General features: G+C 37.3%; 1 protein-coding gene across 1 annotated transcript; it reads left to right on the top strand.

The window, feature by feature from the left end:
* Positions 1-7,007: 7,007 nt before the first annotated feature.
* On the top strand, positions 7,008-13,483 carry LOC149010745 (LYR motif protein). Its single transcript, XM_089163326.1, has 2 exons — positions 7,008-7,995; positions 12,922-13,483. The coding sequence occupies exons 1-2, from the start codon at positions 7,272-7,274 to the stop codon at positions 13,026-13,028; spliced, it is 831 nt and encodes a 276-aa protein (XP_089019452.1). The 5' UTR covers positions 7,008-7,271; the 3' UTR covers positions 13,029-13,483.
* Positions 13,484-18,098: the final 4,615 nt, after the last annotated feature.

Here is an 18,098-nt window from a genome sequence, read left to right as displayed (position 1 = left end):
GTTGTTGTTAACTTGTTATTGTTGTGTGTGTGTGATTTTTTTATTTTATTATATTTTATTATTATTTATATATATGGGAAGAACTATAGAAACATTAAATGATAGTATTACAAATACAATGTTCCGGTGATTTAAGCTTTTTGTCCCTAAAGCTGTAAGTCTGGGTCCTGTTGCCGCAATTGCTTCTGCCCAAAGTTGTATGTTTTGGTTCTGGAAGGGTGTGATTTTTGTGTCTCCTAATCGTTCTAAAATAATAATAATTTGAGCAATATGTTGTGTACATCATGGAGTCAAGATTGGATGCGGAAGAACGTGATTCATTCGCTTATTGTTGTTCCAAATTGAATGAATCTTTATCTTTTTCTTGGACATTAGATTTAATCCACGAGTCATGCCCTCTAATATTGCCTTTGTTGTATCCACATCGTCCATGCTTCCCTATTCTAAGGATGTGATCGTGCCTTTCTCAAGTTATCCCCATAACCATCAAGTATTTTTTTCCTTTGCACAAATTAACATTGAATCATTGCATTGTTGGTAAGTGAGGAGAGACTTACAGATACACAATTGGGGGTAAGTCAACATGACTCCTAGATCTTCCCCTCCTGTGTTAATTGGGTATATTTGCATATCTGAGGACCATTTATTTATAAACTCAATGGCTTTAAGTGGGTTTGGAGTTATATTATTAAAGACAACACCATTACCAAATGACCATGTGGTATAACAAAGTGAGGATAAAATAGTTGAAGAACCACCACTTAAGCATAGCTTTATCCGGTCCAAAATGAAGAAAATAATAGCAAAATAGCAAAAGATTAGTGTGATGGATAAAGTCCACTCGAAGGCTTAGTGGTCCAGACACCCAGATGCGTCTACTCCATTCGCATTCCATAAGCACATGCCAAAACATCTCCTCACATTTGGTATATAGAGAACAATTAGGTTGGATCGTTGTCCATCGACCAATGACCACCTTAACAAGGATTCTTGCATGCAAACATTGCCAAAAGAAAAGTTTAAATTTAGGGTAGGGATGTCAACGGTTTTGGAGCAATTTTGGGTTGGGCTTAAGGGTTTTGGGCTCAAATACACCTAGTCCAAACATGGCCCGTTAGCAAAATAACAGTTTCAATCCGGTTTCGGTTTGGTGCGGTTTGGATTCGAGCTAACTAATGATTTAGGCTAACAATCTATACTCGGGTTAACTAACGGTTTGGGATAACAATTTATGATATGCAAGAAAAATAACAAAAAGAAATAGTTGATCATCTTGCAACAAGAGCCAAAATTCTATGGAAAGCAAAATTGTTATTGATCAATTCCCATTAAAAAATGAAAAGTCATTCCACATTACTTAATTTAACATGATATGCAAAGACATACCTTTGGATTGGATAAATATTTACTTAATTTAAACAAACTTGGTACATTCAATTGGGCATTCATACTCGAAGACGGCGGACAATCGGGAATGAGCGCCCGGTGACCCGCGATGACAGGCGCGGGACCCGGTGGGGCGGCGCGTGGTTGTGGGCTCCATCATCTTAATCCCTCTGATTGTCCTTTACAAGTAATACAAGACTATTTGGTCTTTGAATTCATACTCGATTTTTTTGATAGTCTATACCAACTACCTTGTGGTAATAGAATGATTCAAACAATATCTAATGTAAAACTATAAAACGGGTTGTAAAACGGTTTATAATGGGTTACGGTTTGGGTTTGGGTTAGTGCGGGCTCTACGACCCTCAACCCAAACACAACCCATTAAGGTTCGGTCCGAGCCGTTTGGGCTATAACGGGCCGGTGGGGTTCGGTTTTAACGGTTTGGGCTGCAATTTGACACCCCTAAATTTTAAGGTGAACATGTAATTTCTACAAGAAGATCCACCAAGCTTTATTAGGGTTATTACAAATAACATACTTCTGATTAAAAATTATACTATAAACAAGTTTAGTGGTGAAGCAACCATTCATAGAGAGTTTTGATACCTTGTAGTCTGGGTCCTTATTAAGAAAGATATGATCAATGGCTAATCGAGATAGGGTTGACAAAGATGACCTAATTTCTTTTGTCAATGAAGATCTTTGTTGAATCACCTTGGCTAAACTAATATTCCTAGGTTGGAAATGGGAGTTGAACTCACTGGGATGACATGGTTCTGTGTTGATTCCACCCGAGGATCAAACCAAAAGGAAGTGGTTTGTCCATTCCCCACTTTCCTAAACACCAATCCTGCAAGAACGGGAATAACTTTTCTCAACCCATCCCAAACAAGAAAGCCATTTTTTGTTGATAAATTTTAGGATCAAAGATAGATGTTCTTGGAAAGTACTTAGCTTTAAGACTTTTAGCCCTCATAGATTCAGGTTCGTTAATCAGTCTCCACCCTTGCTTAAGAAGTAGAACACGATTAACATCCTCAAGTTTTTTGAACCCTAAGCCCCCATTCTCTTTAGGCATGCAACACTTATTCCAAGCTATAAGTGTGAAGTGTGTACCTAAATCAATATGCCCAACCCAAAACTTGTGATACAAATAATCCATTTTTTTTTGCAAACTTCTTTGGAAAATAGTGAGTACTCTATGAGATAAATAGGCAAAGTAGCTATCACAGATCGTACAATAATTTGTTTCCCAACATAAGATAAAGAGCTAGCTTTCCAACCACTCAATTTTCCTTGCATTTTGGTTAGGAGAGGTTGCAAATCCTTGATTCTAGATCAAGAATGGAAAAGGTCAATACCAAGTTAGGAAACCTTTTTTGCCAAACTGCTTAATTCCCATGATACCAACAAGTTTATGCTTAGTATGTTGATTCACATTCCTGCTAAAGAAGGGTTCACTCTTCTCCATATTAATAACTTGTCATGTAATGTTAGAAAATAAATCAAGGATAACTTGAAACACACATGCACCCTCCACATTGGCTCTACAAAACAAGAATGTATCATTAGCAAAAAACAAGTGAGAGATCTCAGGGACACTCCTGACAATATTTAAACCTTGAAAAACATTGCCACTTCTAAAACTGGAGAGTAATCTGGATAGAACCTCCATGACAAGGAGGAACAAACATGGGCTTAGGTGACATCCTTGTCGGAGTCCTCTATTATCGAAGAACCATTAATTTTGATTGAAAAAGTAGTAGAAGAGATCATAGTAGAGATAAGGTCACAACAATTGGAATGAAAGCCTAAGCATTGCATTATTTTCATAAGAGAGTTCCACTCAACTTTGTTATAGGGCTTAGACATATCAAGCTTGAGGGCCATATAACCTTGCTTTCCCCTAGTGTGAGACATGAAATGAAAATTTTCATGCGCAATCATAATGTTATCATAAATATGTTTAGTTTAAAACAAATGAGCCTTGAGAAGGAGAGATGAAGTCACCTAGCAAAGGTCTCAATCTACGAGCTAGTATTTTAGCTAAAATCTTATAGGATGCATTGAACTCAAATTTTTTTTTTTTTCTGGTATTAATACACGAAAAGAGATGATAAAATCTAGTATTTCTATCACCACTGGCAATATATTGTTGTCTAGCTTTCTGAAACCAAAACATTTCTTGGGCATTGGAGATCCAATTGAACCAAGCCTTTTTTCTGGTTGTATTCTAACCAGTTAGGAACGGATGAAGTTTCAATGGACCAAAGTTCAACCTCAATTCTCTTTGAAATGCTATGCCTTTATCTCATGGCTAGTATGCCTTCAATGCCTCTCAACTAAATATTGCATCATATCCCGGGTTGGTCGACTGATCCTTGTTGTCTCTATGTAAAATGGAGTGTGAGTCTCATGAACATCTTTTCTTTCGAATCTCATATTCATTTGTAATATGGCGACAAGTCTTGCACCTTCATGGGTATCATAGAACAATAGTCTTTGGTTGGGTGGATGAGCTTCAATGGTTATGCACTCACTTTATTAGAGATGATGTATTAGCCAATGTACCCCACTTCAGCTTGATCATTACCATCTATTTTCTTTGGTTTTAGAGGAATAGAAGACTTTATCAATGAAAGGATTGAACATTGAATGTTGTTTTTCAAATCATTACTAACATAGTTAGAACTCGTAATTCTAATACTACAATGCTTGTTGTCAAATCGCCTCACCATCGAGCTTTCTTTTCCTCCTAGGATATTCAAGTTAATTTCACACTCAGTAGGGATCTCATCCATTATTGGCTTCCCCCTCAACCTCGTATAGTTTTAGTTAACTGTGATGGATCCTTGCGTGGGGATTTTGGTGGCTTTGGTGCAATAGAAAGAGATTCTAATGTTGACGTTGTCTTCACAGCTGTTGGTGGACTGAAGAACTTCTCTGAGATGATCGTCGTTAAAACTGGTTTGTTATTTGCTTCTCAAAGAGCTTCCCAGTATTATCATTCAATCTGATTTATGGGTGGCAGTCAATTCCATTAGGGGAGACTACCAAACCCATTGGTCCACTCTTAGCGTCATTGAATAAATTGTAGACTTGACGGGATCATTCACTAACTGTGTTATCCGCCATGGAGTTAGGGAGATTAATAGGTGTGTTGATTTGCTTGTAGATTGCTTAATGTTGAACAAATAATTGCTTTTGACCCTAGTATATCTCCTTGATCGCCTTGCTCTCGTTGTAAATAAAGGGAGATAAGGTCAACGATTCTACAGATTGTAGGCCCCCCAATATTCAATATAAGTACCCTTTCCTCCGAAAAAAAGTAGGAATCAATGACAATAAAGTGAATGCTAAAGTCTAAAATTGTAGTAGTTTGCAGTCCCTAGTAGAGCGTCTTTTTTTTTTTTTACACCACAACCACCATTATTAGGGTGAAACTAGTGATCACCCATTCACCAAAAAAAAAAAAAAAAAAATAGTGACCACTCACCATTATGTTGGAAATTATATGACACCTACTAGAAAAATTATAAGTTATCAACAATTAAGTTTTACTGTAAAATTACCTAAATACCCATAATCCTATTTAAGAATACCCTTACCCCAAGGGTCAATTCGAAAGATATTTCCAACTTTCCTCACTACTCTATCCTAAAGTATTTGTGACACAGATATAATACTGTTTGAAATGTGAGAGCCTCTCCTATTATGAATTTTGTGGTCATAAAAAGGAATAAATAAGGGAAAATAATTTTCCATCAAAACTTTAGCCTAAATTTGTCAATGGAGGGTTGGTCAGGTGGTAAGACTCATACCTCTTAGTGAAGAAGTTGTGGGTTTGGCCCCTGCTGATGACATATGCAATATCCTCATCTCCAATATTAAAGCCTCTATTCCCAAAAAAACAGACTTTAGCCTAAATTGATGGAGAGACATTTAACAACTGCAAAGCATATTCCAGTAAGCCAAGCATATTCCAGTAAACCTTTATTATGCTCTTTTACCTAGCGGAATTCCAACCCTTTATAAGAGATAAGACCACATCCCATGCTTTGTCCCAGCTAACAAGTGTTGACTTGGACTTCCTACCTATGCTAGAGTTCTACAAGCTATAGCGACCAACTTGTGATAAACCTATTTTGGTAAGCTAAACGCATTCAACTATCTAATTTGGGATTGATGCTAAGACATATTTGACTAATACCCAACGCCCTGCAAAAGTCAATCACTTATCTCATCTAAGTATTTGACTTAGAAGAAACTCTCTAAATTAAAAATTATCTCTAGGTCCACAAATTATGTAAGTACCACAAAACTCTGTATTTCTTTATGTTATTCTGGAATTCCTTCCCAAGTTGTCACCATCTCCTAATTTTTTCAGTTCGCTCATATCTCTTTAGCTAATTCTACCAAAAATCATCTCTTTAGCTAGTTTTTTTTTTTTCTCTCCACAAAGGTGCAAACCTCATGAGTTACCCAAAAAATAATCTTGCCATCGTGACAAAAGATCATTTATTCCCTGTGAATAAAATGAATATTAGAATAGATCCTATAAGTATAGAAATTAAGATATTAAAGATTATTTCTATATTTCGTTTGGACTACAAGTTTTCTCGAAGCCAAAGTACCTTTAGACTTTTTTGGGTTAGAACATTTTTTTTGAGGCTCAAATCGAATTTGGGTCTTTTATCATGAGAGTAGAGAATTGTGTTTCCCTTAGGCTACGTTTGTTTGTAAAGATGGGGTAGAGAAAAAAAAAACATGTGGGTCCCATTTGTTAGTGGGGCCTGGAAAAAAAAGAAAATGGTAGAAAGTTATGGTTGCTTGGGGTGGAAAAGTGATAGTGGCGTGTCCCACTTTTTACTTTTTTCAAGTTTCTCACAAAGTCATTTAAAATATGCAGGGTTTTTGAAATGGGACTTGGTGGGAAAGTTGGGAAAAGTCACATCAAGTGGGACCCACCATTATCTCTTGAACTCTCCCTTTCCCACCCTTTTCAACTCAAACAATCTACCACTTTGACATGTAAGGAACAGTATTTATCTTCATTCTTTTTACCCATTTTTCCACCCCACATTTCGCAAACAAAACGCAATCTTAAAGGCAGCATTTGTTTGCAAAGGTAGAATGAGAAAAAAGGAATGGAAAAAAAAAACATGTGGGTCCCATGTGCAATGGAGTGAGACAGAAAGAAATGAAAAGAAAGAGTTTTGTGGAAAAGTGATAGTGGTGGGTTCTACTTTTCACTTTTTTAAACTTTTTCACAAAATCCCACCAAATTAGTGGGGGTTTTAAAAAGCCTTGGAGTGAGAAAGTTGAACTACGATCTTACAAACATTTCTTGATTTAAGGTAACTTGCCTTTTTCGTTTCAAAAAAACTGAAATAAGATTTAATGCCTTTTTCATACCAATGAACCTCAAGATTTGATGAACAACCACATCAGCGCACTAGCCTAAAAATCACCCTTCACGGACTACCCAAAAAAGAATAAAAAAAATCCTTCACGGGTGGAATATGCATTTTCTGGGGCGGGATGGTCATTTCCCGCCATGTTGGGTGAGAATGAGATGAGAGTCGTGAGACCGTGAGAGCCGTGCTTAGATGGTGAAGAGAGATCCCTTTCCCAATATTAACTAATACCGTCTGTGTGTGCGAACTGCGAAGGCATGGCTAGCGAGGTTCCAGAAAAATGGGTAATCTCAGACTCTCAGGTGAAGTGAAAGATCGCTTGCAGAAAACACAGCTTTGAAGACTTCAAAAAGCAAATGCTTCGAGCTTTCTTCGAATCTCCACTCTGACCAGTCGATCCTTAAAATCTCTTCTTCAGCTCACTGAAGCGGAAAAGATGTTTACTGTTTAAAAATCTCTGCCAAAATGACTCACAAATCCTCCTTGAATTCACGCCATGCTCTAGAATCCTGCACTTTCCACTTCCATAGCTGGAAGCCCTTTCAGTCCAAAACCCTTGAGCCAGATCCGTACGCTCCCAAACCCTACTCCACTTCCAGTACCGTGACTACCCCTCCCAATGGCGTCATTCACAGCAAGAGGCCTTGCCTCTCTGATCGTTCCACCAGTTTCTCGATCGATAATCTCGACATCTCCAAGATGAACTTGATTGAAGACGAGAGGACATCAAGGGGTCCTTACAAGAGAAGTAACTTTCCCTGGTTGGCCCGGAAACGGCGTCGCCGTGGCTCTCGATCCGTCTCCGGTCGGAGTAGCGACAAGAGTGTGACCCGTCGATGTTGCTCGGTCGGAGCTTCCGCAGCTTATGCGACCTGCTCTGACTTCCCTGTTGCTGCTGGCACTGATTCGAGTGGGGAGTTTTTTGTGCATAATGGGGAAGGTAGCTGGGCATCGGATGTTAGTGAGGCTAATAAGCCTTCTAGAAAGGATCTGAGGGACAGTGTAAATGGGGAAAGAGAGAATTTGGGTTATACTTCTTGGCAAGCTGGGGTTTTTGATTCTCAAGGTAATGAATCTGGTTATGGAAGTGAACCTGGTTACAGAGGGGATGCGGAATTTGGCTATGGTGATGAGTTCGACGAGGAAGAGGATGATGGGCGGCTGATGTTCTGGGACAATCGGTTTGGAGGTACTTAAAATTTTTTGTTTATTGCCTAAATTTTTTCAGTAAATATTTGTATTTTCTTTTTGTTCAAGTACAGATTTTAATTCCTCACTCCTCATCAATCATTTCCCTACTGTATTCACATTCACTTAAGATCCTTACAGGATTATCTGCAATATCTTCGTAGTTCTCAAGCACAAGGTAGCTATGCTATATAAATACTTTAGTGAAATAAGTTCATAGTTTATGTTAGTTGTTGGCTTATTAGAATTCCATCTTGCATGATGTATGGCCCTCAGTGTTAAAAGTAAACGTAGACCTCCTGCATAAGCACTTTAATTTTTTATTCTATTTGATTTGATTACCCTTAAAAGAGACGGTGAGTATTTTATATGAGACATGGGTAAATTCTGTTTGATTTGATTACCCTCCAAGGAGACAGTTAGTATTTTATATGAGACATGGGTGAAGCCAGCTAACTGTTTGGGTCCAGCTAAGTATTCTGTATTTCTGTTTATGTCTTTCTTTCATAGGTAAAGTTGATCATTAAGTTAGTTGTATGGATCCATCTCTTTACGATTTCAAGCTAATTTAGATCAGCGTGGTACTTGTATTGTCATTAGTTTGAACCTATAGTACCAAATGGTTATGATAAGCCTCATGCTTGCAGGAGAAATACAAGTTAATGGGATCGTCACAAGCTTTAAATCGTTTGATGTCAATGAAAACAATAAAGTTTGATGCAGTTGCATTAGGCATTAATCCTATGTGGGCCGCATTTGCAAGCTTGGGAGGCCCACACAGTGTTGTTGGTGGTCAAATGAGCTCAAACTGACCTTTGGTAGTTTTATACTTTTATTCTATATACGTGTACAACTTAGATGTCTCATATTTCCTTTTTTTTTTTTTCTAATTACTACGTAAATGAATTGTGAAATTATTTAGACTAGTTTCTTTAGAATAATCAATCCCTGAAAAGAATACCTTGGAACTCATAAAGGGTGCATCTCTCTAGTTATAGTCAATTGATACACAATCTGTACAATAAATGACTACTTCTTAATCATTAATGCTTGCACAACTAACTACCTCAGATAGAAACTGTCGTTATTCAATCGGAAATGAGTCAGTTTGGAAAGAAAGAAGTGGAGATTGATATGATTTCGATTATATTGAATCAGATCAATGTCAGAACAACAGTATATGAGCTATCAAAAACAATTGATTACTGAGATGACTGAATGGTTAATTCCTGATGGATGCACACTAATGAGAACATTCCATAAGTCTATTGGAATTGGCTTGCTATCATGGAATACCGTCATCCACTAAATCATAGGTTCAATTGCTGCTGGATGCATGCTGATGGGAAACATTCAATAAGTTTGTTGGAATTGGCTTGGTATCATGGGATATTATCATTCATCATTGTGATATCTAGTTTGAACTTCCGTACCTTACCCTATGGAGACTATGGATTGGTCTATGGATTTTTCTTCCTTTTGCTGCATTTCTCGAGGGTTGAAGGGAGATAATGCATCAAACTGTCCTATGGGGCCAACATGATCCTCTTCCACATGGATCCCAGATGAGGGAACCCTTGGAGAACTGTCAACTCTACCTTTTATGTAAGATTCATACTAGATCTGACCAATTGCCCATCCTACATCATGAGCTTTCACTTTGTTGGGGTTTCATAGTAATAAGCCTACTTTGCAAGCACATTAAGTTGGGGGTGAAATTAGTGAACAGGCTTATTGATGCAGGGGAAACCTAGAAACTAGGGTACCTACAAAGTGGACTACTAGGCTCTTAGAATGGGACACCTATTCTTGACAGGTAATAAAAGAAAAAGGAATTGCAGCACCTGGATTCTGAGATTAAGCATGCATATAAGACAGTTAAAGCAAAGAAAGAAGCACAATAAGTCCTAACTGATGAGCACAACTAAACAAGAATCAATAAAGAAACAAGGGGATGGGGATATTGACACCATAACACTAAGAATGCAAGAGTATTAAGAAACTTAAAGTAAATTAAAGCCATCCTAGTCAATATCAGATTTCTAACAAAGAATTCAGCAATTAACAATGCAAAGGAAACCTTGGAAGTTTTGTTTTAAAGAAACTATTGCAAAAAGGAAGAAATATAAAACGAGAAATATTTAAGAAAAGACTTAATAAATTTACCTGCTGGTTCTGGCTGCAAACAGGGGTTAAAAATACCAAGGAACATAAATAATAGAAGAAAGAATTTCTGGGCAGTGATGAAACACCAGAGTGGACAGTAGGGTTAGAAAGGAGAAATACAGCAAGGTTGTTGTACAAGAATAGAGAATAGAGAAGGAGAAAAAGAAAAGAAGAAAAAGAGGAGGAAAGAAAGAAGAAAAAAATCTAAGAGAAGAATAGAAAGAGACAATACAAAGAAAGAAGAGAGAAGATAGCATCTAGAGAAGAAAAGAAAAGGAGAGAAGCCTAATTCACGTAAGAGAGAAAGTAGGAGAAGAGAAGAGAACTTACCTGAGAGAGTGAGGAATTCACGCCAAGGGAAATCTGCGCAAAAGAGAGAGAGTTTTTTTTTTTTTTTCATTTATTCATGCTGCCAAAAATGAGTCCCATAAAAGATTTAAATAATAGAATTAATCACTCACAACCCTACATGCTTAATTTCTAAGATAACTCCAACTTAAGTAGCAAATATAACCCAAACCCAAACTAATTCAAAATTGGGCCAAAATGCACTCTAAGCTCAGCCCACAAAGGCTCAAAAATAAAATTCAAAAAATTCAAAAGCAAACTATACTACCCAACCCACTAAGACTAAGGAAAATAACATGACAAACTGCCTATGAGCTGCGCTCCTCATCGAACCATAGGACCCTAGCAATCCAATAACCTCCAAACTCGTCATCCATCCACATAGATGCTGTCGTGGGATGATCTCTACGCGTCGCTGGTAAACTCGGAACTGCCCACTGATGTCCTCATCACTTATTAGTCAAGTGTTTGAGTAAGATTGAATACTAAATGGTTTTTAAGATTTCTGTTTTGAGTTTATGTACTTAATTGTGTGTGTGTGGAGAGAGAGTGACTAAGAGTCTCTCTTGTTATGAATTTAGTTAAAAATGTTTAGGAAGTTTTTATATATGTAATATAACCCATCCCTCATGTCAATTAAGGATGTTTTGAAGAAATAATTTTGAGTTTTCTCAGTAGTTTTTTTTGTGGTTGAGCAGTGTATATGGGATTGATATCCCAGTCCTGATTTCTTTCTTGTTATGATCTGCTTTTTCCAGGTGTTATGTTATCTTAGCCTCTTATCTTCTACTGTTCATCTTCTTTTTGCTTCTTATGTTTCTTGATTCCACAACATGTATCTCTTTTTCTGGTTCGATTTTAAAATTGCAAGACTCGGTGATCTTCCCTATTTATAGTTTTATTTTGTGTATATTCTCATTTAAACTCCAGTAAGCTCTCCGCTCTCAATTTTTTTAATTCTAGTTTGGTCCTTTCACTTGAAAACTTTACTCTTGAAGTGCTGATAGATATTACAAATTTGACATTAATCTTTATATTATGGAATTTCATCATCCTAGTGGATTCATAGCTGCCCAGAATCAGAGTTTGTTAACCCTGGGTTGCGTTGTGGTTCCTCTTCTTTTCTGAAGGAATCTGTTCCAAACATAAGTGTTCCAAGTCTATGAGGGTCAGTGATTGTCCATGTGGACTGCAATTACCCACAATATGATTGTTATCCACGTAGAGCTTATGGTATTTATTATTGCTGCATATATATGCATACTTGGCCTGGGCTTTGGATCCAAATCATCTCCGTCCACTGCTACCAGATAACTAATGTATTGACTATGAAGGATTAATTATTACTGGGGAAAGTGCTCTCTCAGGGAGCATGGCTCCTGCACACATATTGAGGCATCAAGTGGGGTGTCATTTGCGAATTCTGTGGGAGGTGAGGCAGTCATTTCACCCCCCTTGTGTCTGGGCACAGGGCACACACTTTGTTATTCTTATTGCTGTTATTATTGTCAATGTGATAATGTTATATGATATTTTAATATAAACAGATTTAATGCTGTTGGGGGTATTGATAGGCTATGATTTTGAATGTTAGAAGTTTAATAAACAGACACAATGTTTTAATGTGAAACTTAGGTATGAAATGTTATTGTGTATGCATTATTTTACCATATATCATATGACATTTGCATGCATATTCTGTTGCATGCTCATCTATCATGAATTCCCATCTATATAGGTGGTCCCATGGTTTGTTGATGCATTGTTCTTTTTCGTTGTATTGTTTGGTGCAAACTGAGCTAGAATGTGTGAATCCAAACTTATCTTTGCTTTTCGCTCCTTATATTGATTGGACTGGAGAAAAAGAATGATGCTCGAGCATATTGTTGTTGTCAAGACTTATGCGTTTTAGCTCAAATGGATGTATATATATATATATTTAATGCATGTGTTCTTTCACTTGATTCAACCCCTTCCCCTCCCCCCCCCCCCCCCCCAAAAAAAAAAAAAAAAAAAAAAAGGAAAAAGGAGAGCAAATTAGAATAAGAAAATGGCTCTTGATACCGATAAAGACATGACAGTGAATGGACTGTCATCAAGCCTCCAGAAAGCTGGATTATAGGTCTTCAGTTCTAACTTCTTTGCACCAGCATCTGGGGATCTTGTCATTCTCAGCATTTGTATGAACTATGCTGGGGCGTCATCTCCTCTGCTGGCTTAGGTTATAGTTTATTTCATAACACATTTTTGCATCTGTGCACCATTTGGGTGTTGGTTGCTGGAGTGTCCTTCTGGTACATGTCTGGAAAATAATGTCTGATATTTTGGTATTTGGTACTCCAGATCCCTGGTTTTATCTGATTGGACTGGCAATGTTTATCATTATCTCTTTTCTTTTCTTCATAAATTACAGATCGTCACATGGAAATAGTTGGGGAGAACACATTTTCAGACCATAAAGCTCATCACAGGTGTAGGCGTAAGAAGCATGACTGGAGAGAGAATGATATGAGAAGATGATATTCTTTTTCACCTTAATTATATTATTATCATGTATTTTCTGTTTTTCATTCAGCTGAAATTATTGGGTTCCAGCCTTTGTCTCTACACTGGACGTATTGTGTGTTCTATCATTTTGATGCTTTGGCATCACCAACTTTCGTTCTTTCAGGGGAACTTGTATAGGGCTTCAAACATATATGTTGTTGTACATTCTGGACAAAGAAAGAGATAAAATTATGCTTGAACTTATTCCATTTTGTCTATGGATGTGTGGGGTATATGGTGATTGATTTTTATATCATTTTGAGGCCTGAAATGGTGTTCAGGTTGGGTTGAAGAGCATGGTTAGGTTCTGCCTAAGGGAACCTGATTAATTGCATCGAACTGTCATATGCCGGTATCCAGGTTGGTTTTGATTTCTTAAACTGTGATGTGTGCATGTTTCTTCTGTTTGACTGTCCCTAGGCCATTATTCAATCTACAGCAAGGCTTATTGCTCCTTGGGTGTTTGGGGGGGGGGGGGGGGGTCAAAACACCAATTTATTCAAGAGATGAAGCAACTGGGTTAGATATTGGATCTCTTCGCCAGTTAGTGGAATATGGCAAACCTTGCCCTATTTCTTCAAAAGTCCCTATCTGATGGCTGGTGCCTCTCCAACCTCAATTTCACGGAATTTTATACCCGGTGACTTCGCTAGTCTTGGTTCCCCTTCCTGTTTCTGATAACAAAGCCAAGGCCACTCCTTTCCCCGGTTTTGGTAGGAGTTGCATCATAGTTGATTTTACAAGTAAACCTGGGAGCCGTATTGGTGACCATACTAGGTGCTTCTTTTGTTCTCCCTCTTCATTCCTTCCAGATGAAGGTGTCTTCTGCACAGCTTCATCCAACTCCCTGGCTGCTCTGTGTGCTTGCTGAATTACATCCTCAGCACTTCATTTACGGATGCCAAACAACTCGTCATTTCTTGCTTTCTGGAGGAACCAGAGGAGGAAGTAAAGGTGCTTTGTATTTCTTTGTACCTGTCCTTCCCCAGTGCTGCGAAGTGATGCCATTCCCCATCCACCCCGCAAGAGATAGTTGTCAATCCTTGAACCAACCACTCAGTTTTGATCCCATCCATACTGCTCTCACGAATGTGCAGTTGAGCAATATACGTTCAGTTGATTCAAGTTGCCTGAGTTAGCCTCCAATCTGAAACCCCTACGAAGGCAATTCTCCCCTGTGGCCACTGCACTGTTGCAGCCTTGCAGTGCTTCTTTAGAAAAGTTCTGACTTTTGGAAGAGTTTGGGACTTTCACAGTTAATTCCCACTCAGCCACTTCCTCTTCTTCGACGATGAAGCCTTGGCTGCCTTATCATTGTCCCTCTTTTCCATCAGTGCGTGGCAGGTCGTCTTAACCAAGAATTGAATTGGCCCTTCTCATCTGGTGCCCAGACCAACTCATCCTCTACTGGGAAAAGAAGAAAATGAGTCTTCACTGCTTCTTGGCTAACTTCTGTTGGGAGGATTCGATTCAGCAAATGGTAGTGCATTTACTGTTAATATTTGCCAGAAGGGATGATGTATTAGCTAGCTTCAGGGTGCTTGTAAATGTTTCTGTATGAATCATTGGGTGGATGCGTGGTGCTGTCATGGTTTGATGGAAAACTTGTAATCTGAGGGTTGATGAATGGTTGTTCTGATTTACAAAATTATCCAGAGTAAGGTTTAAGTTCACAAAAGTGACCATCATCTATTTTGTTCCTCTTAACATGTACATATTCTTATTGCTGAATTCTACCCTTGAACCTCCCTTCTCCAATCACCAACTGCAAGTCTTGGAAGACCCAATTGCAACTCCTACCATCTTATTTAGTAAAGTCGTAAGCCCCTACAAGATTATACTCTGTTATAGCTCAATCCCTCCCTTCCACTCCCTCCTCCAGCGGTTAGGTGTTCCTCACCAACATATCTCCTGAAGGTCCAAGTTCCCAATCTCATTTGGAGGACCACATGTGGAGTTTACATTTCCGTAAGCCAGTCCCTCCTCCACCGATGTCCTGCCCATCATTCTCGCCTAACAACCAAGTTCCTGCACCTCTTGGCTAGATGTGGTAGTTTCATTTCTACTGTAAAACCATTTGACATCCCAAGTGGCCATTATTTCCAAATTCAAATTAGAATCCAAGAAAAGAAAAATGAAAAAAAAAAAAAAATTAAAATTGAACCCATGTTTTTCTAATTGACAGAGTCATAGCTGCATACCACTCCCCAATTCAAAACCTTCTCTTCTTCAAATTTTATGGTCACAAGACACAGAAAATTCAAATGCTTACCAGGCTATCTTGAAACATTGTGAGGAAGAAAACTTGTTGGAGAGCCATGGAATATGAAGTACAACACTTTTGATGTGGCAGATGAAGAATATTAAATCATCTATGAAAATTTTTGGTTGCAATTATTTTCCTATTAAGCCAACACTGAGATTGGTCAAAATAGTAAGACTAACACTTCTTAATGAATTAGGTCATAGGTTCTACTTTTGTTAATGGCATATATAATATTTCCATTTCTAATATATAAAAAAAACCCTCTTTAACAAATAAAAAAGGAGAAAAAAATTCCTACAACCATATTATATGCATTAATTTGAAATTCCCTTCCTTTTATTGGATCTTATATAACAGAGTATTTTATAAGATTCATCAAAAGAAAAAAATATTATATATGATGTCATATTGATTTAGTCATGATTATGATCTTCTTGTAAAATAAACTCATGTTGTATTTTTTTTTTTTATTTTGAGAAAACTCATGTTATATCAATGACTACATCTATACGGATGGTTTTAAATATATTTAGACATATGACAAGGTGCATCTTCATGGGCAGGTATGTATTTTATTTTATTTTCTTATTTATTGCAGGTTTTGCTTTTGACTTGATAGAGATTCAAACTTTTGACCTTGTACTATAAAGTATTAGTCGTTATCAATTGAACTAATCCCAATGTCAATTTTGATTATTCTAACCAAATTTGAATTCTAGTTTAAGAATTGACATCCTTTACTAATATAAGAGCCAAAGCAAATCACATGCTTCTTTTCCATGTAAATGAAAGGTAACATATCCTTTTTTTCTAGGGATATCTTTATGTCTATTTAAAATTTTAAATATACGACAAAGCTTTGTTCATGATCTCATAAAAATTTAAAGTCCTAATCTTATTCTATGAAATGTTGGTTTTTAGTTTTTTCCAACTGATTTAATCTCTTGAGGTTGACTTTAAATTTCTAAACAAGTTTCTTTCTAATTTTTGAATTGATGTATTTTCTTAAAAAAATTGACATCCTAACAAAATAAAAGTTAAAAACCGTTTATATGCAAGTTTCAGAGTAGGTTTTGGGGTCAGTAAACAAGCAATTTCATGCCTTTCTTAAGCTTCTTCATTATGTGAAGACCATGCTCCCATATCCAGCACTCATTTACCCGCTTCCTGGAGTTGTAAAACGAGGATTCAAATTCTCTACATCTGAGCAGGGCGTTCGTGCAAGCATCTATCCAATTGATGCTCTGCCAGGGGTATCAGGGTTGAATCCCGAATACCACGGCATGACATCCAACAATGGGATGCCCCACACAAGGGATCTTAATTCATAAAACCATGTTTTATCCTTTTTAAACATTATATTGAGTGATTGCCTGTTGTACCTATTCATAACAAACGCTAACTTTTGAACAGAAAAAAAAACGTGATTTATTAAGAAATAAAATTTTCTCCACCTGGTCAAAATGGGAAAATAATCAAAATCTGATCAAGAATCAAGATGAACATGAACCATACATTCCCTATTCCCTGGAAAAAAGGTCGCTTTCTGACTATTTAACCTTATTAAAAAAATATATTTTAAATTTAAAATAAAAAATAATTTTATTCATCAATTTGTTGGTAAACAATATTACTCATCACGAGTCCACTCTAGGGGAGAGTCATTTGCGAAGTCGGTTCATACCTGCCCGGCTGCCGAACTTGAAAGTCTAGAAGTCTTGTTTGACGTGTGACCGTGGTCATTGTCATTGTGTATAATAAGTCGAAAGCATGGAAAGAACATGGAACAATATATTGTCGAAATTTGGTAATTTTCATAGTTTTATTTGAAAATTCAAACAATTTATTTTCCTAAAGAATGAGTCTTTTTCTAAAAGACACCTAAATGGCCAATAGGTGTCTTTGCTAACAAACATGCCTTAAGGGTAGAGGTTTGTTCTTTGGGAGACAACCTTTAGTGGTGTCTCTTACTCTTCTATATAAAAGTGGGAGATGTTTTATTTATTATTGTGCAATAAAATTTTTTTCCTGAGAAGCATTGGATTTTCTTTAAATTGTGTCATTGGGAACCAATTGGTGAATATGAGCCTTACGGATCCCCTAGTCCATCAACGTGGCTTTCGACTGTAACCTTGATGGAGGGGGGGGTGGACTGATCTTGGAGGTGAAAAGCAATTTTAGCGTCAACTGTGTGCAAACTATTATTCGGCACGAGTCAATACCTTAAAGAAAGTACCACTGCGAGGTCGGTTCAACTCCGTCCAAACTTGCGAGTCTACAGTTGGATCATTCATGCCATTTGAAACAAGATAAGTTTCATGGTTATGTTGCTGCTTTATTTATTTGTCTTATATGATTGTCCATAATGATATTCTGTTTTACAACAATCAGTAATTACCGAACCAAAAAGAGCCCCCGAAACAAGATTGGTAGGATATCACCGATTTCTCGCATTTTTCTCGCCGAACAGACGATTTTCGGCAATAATACCATCGTCGTAAGCCAACTTGTAGGTTGCAACACCACCCGTCCATGGAACATCAACGACTTTGAGGTAACGATGGAGGAGGAAGATGAACAATATATGCATTTTGAATCATGTGAACCACACACGTGGTTTATGTAAGACCATAAAATTATAAAAAAAAATTTACTGACATCTCTTGTCTGACTTGACGAGTGGGAGTCATGATTTGACTATTAGGTATTATTTTTTTATATTTTAAAACATGACCGTTGACACTTAACACAATGAAACTAACGTTTGCCTATTTATA

Source organism: Hakea prostrata, chromosome 7 (genome assembly GCF_041222555.1).
Source record: "Hakea prostrata isolate BN-2017 chromosome 7, UWA_Hpros_2, whole genome shotgun sequence".
Classification (NCBI taxonomy): domain Eukaryota; kingdom Viridiplantae; phylum Streptophyta; class Magnoliopsida; order Proteales; family Proteaceae; genus Hakea; species Hakea prostrata.
Note: the sequence above shows the minus strand (reverse complement) of the source record. Positions and strands in the feature narration are given on the sequence as shown.

Bases quoted from the DNA above. Each gene is read 5' to 3' on its own strand.
- LOC149010745 (XM_089163326.1), top strand. From the start codon at position 7,272: ATGACTCACAAATCCTCCTTGAATTCACGCCATGCTCTAGAATCCTGC. The intron at 7,996-12,921 runs GTACTTAAAATT...CATAAATTACAG, and splicing joins CTGGGACAATCGGTTTGGAG to ATCGTCACATGGAAATAGTT.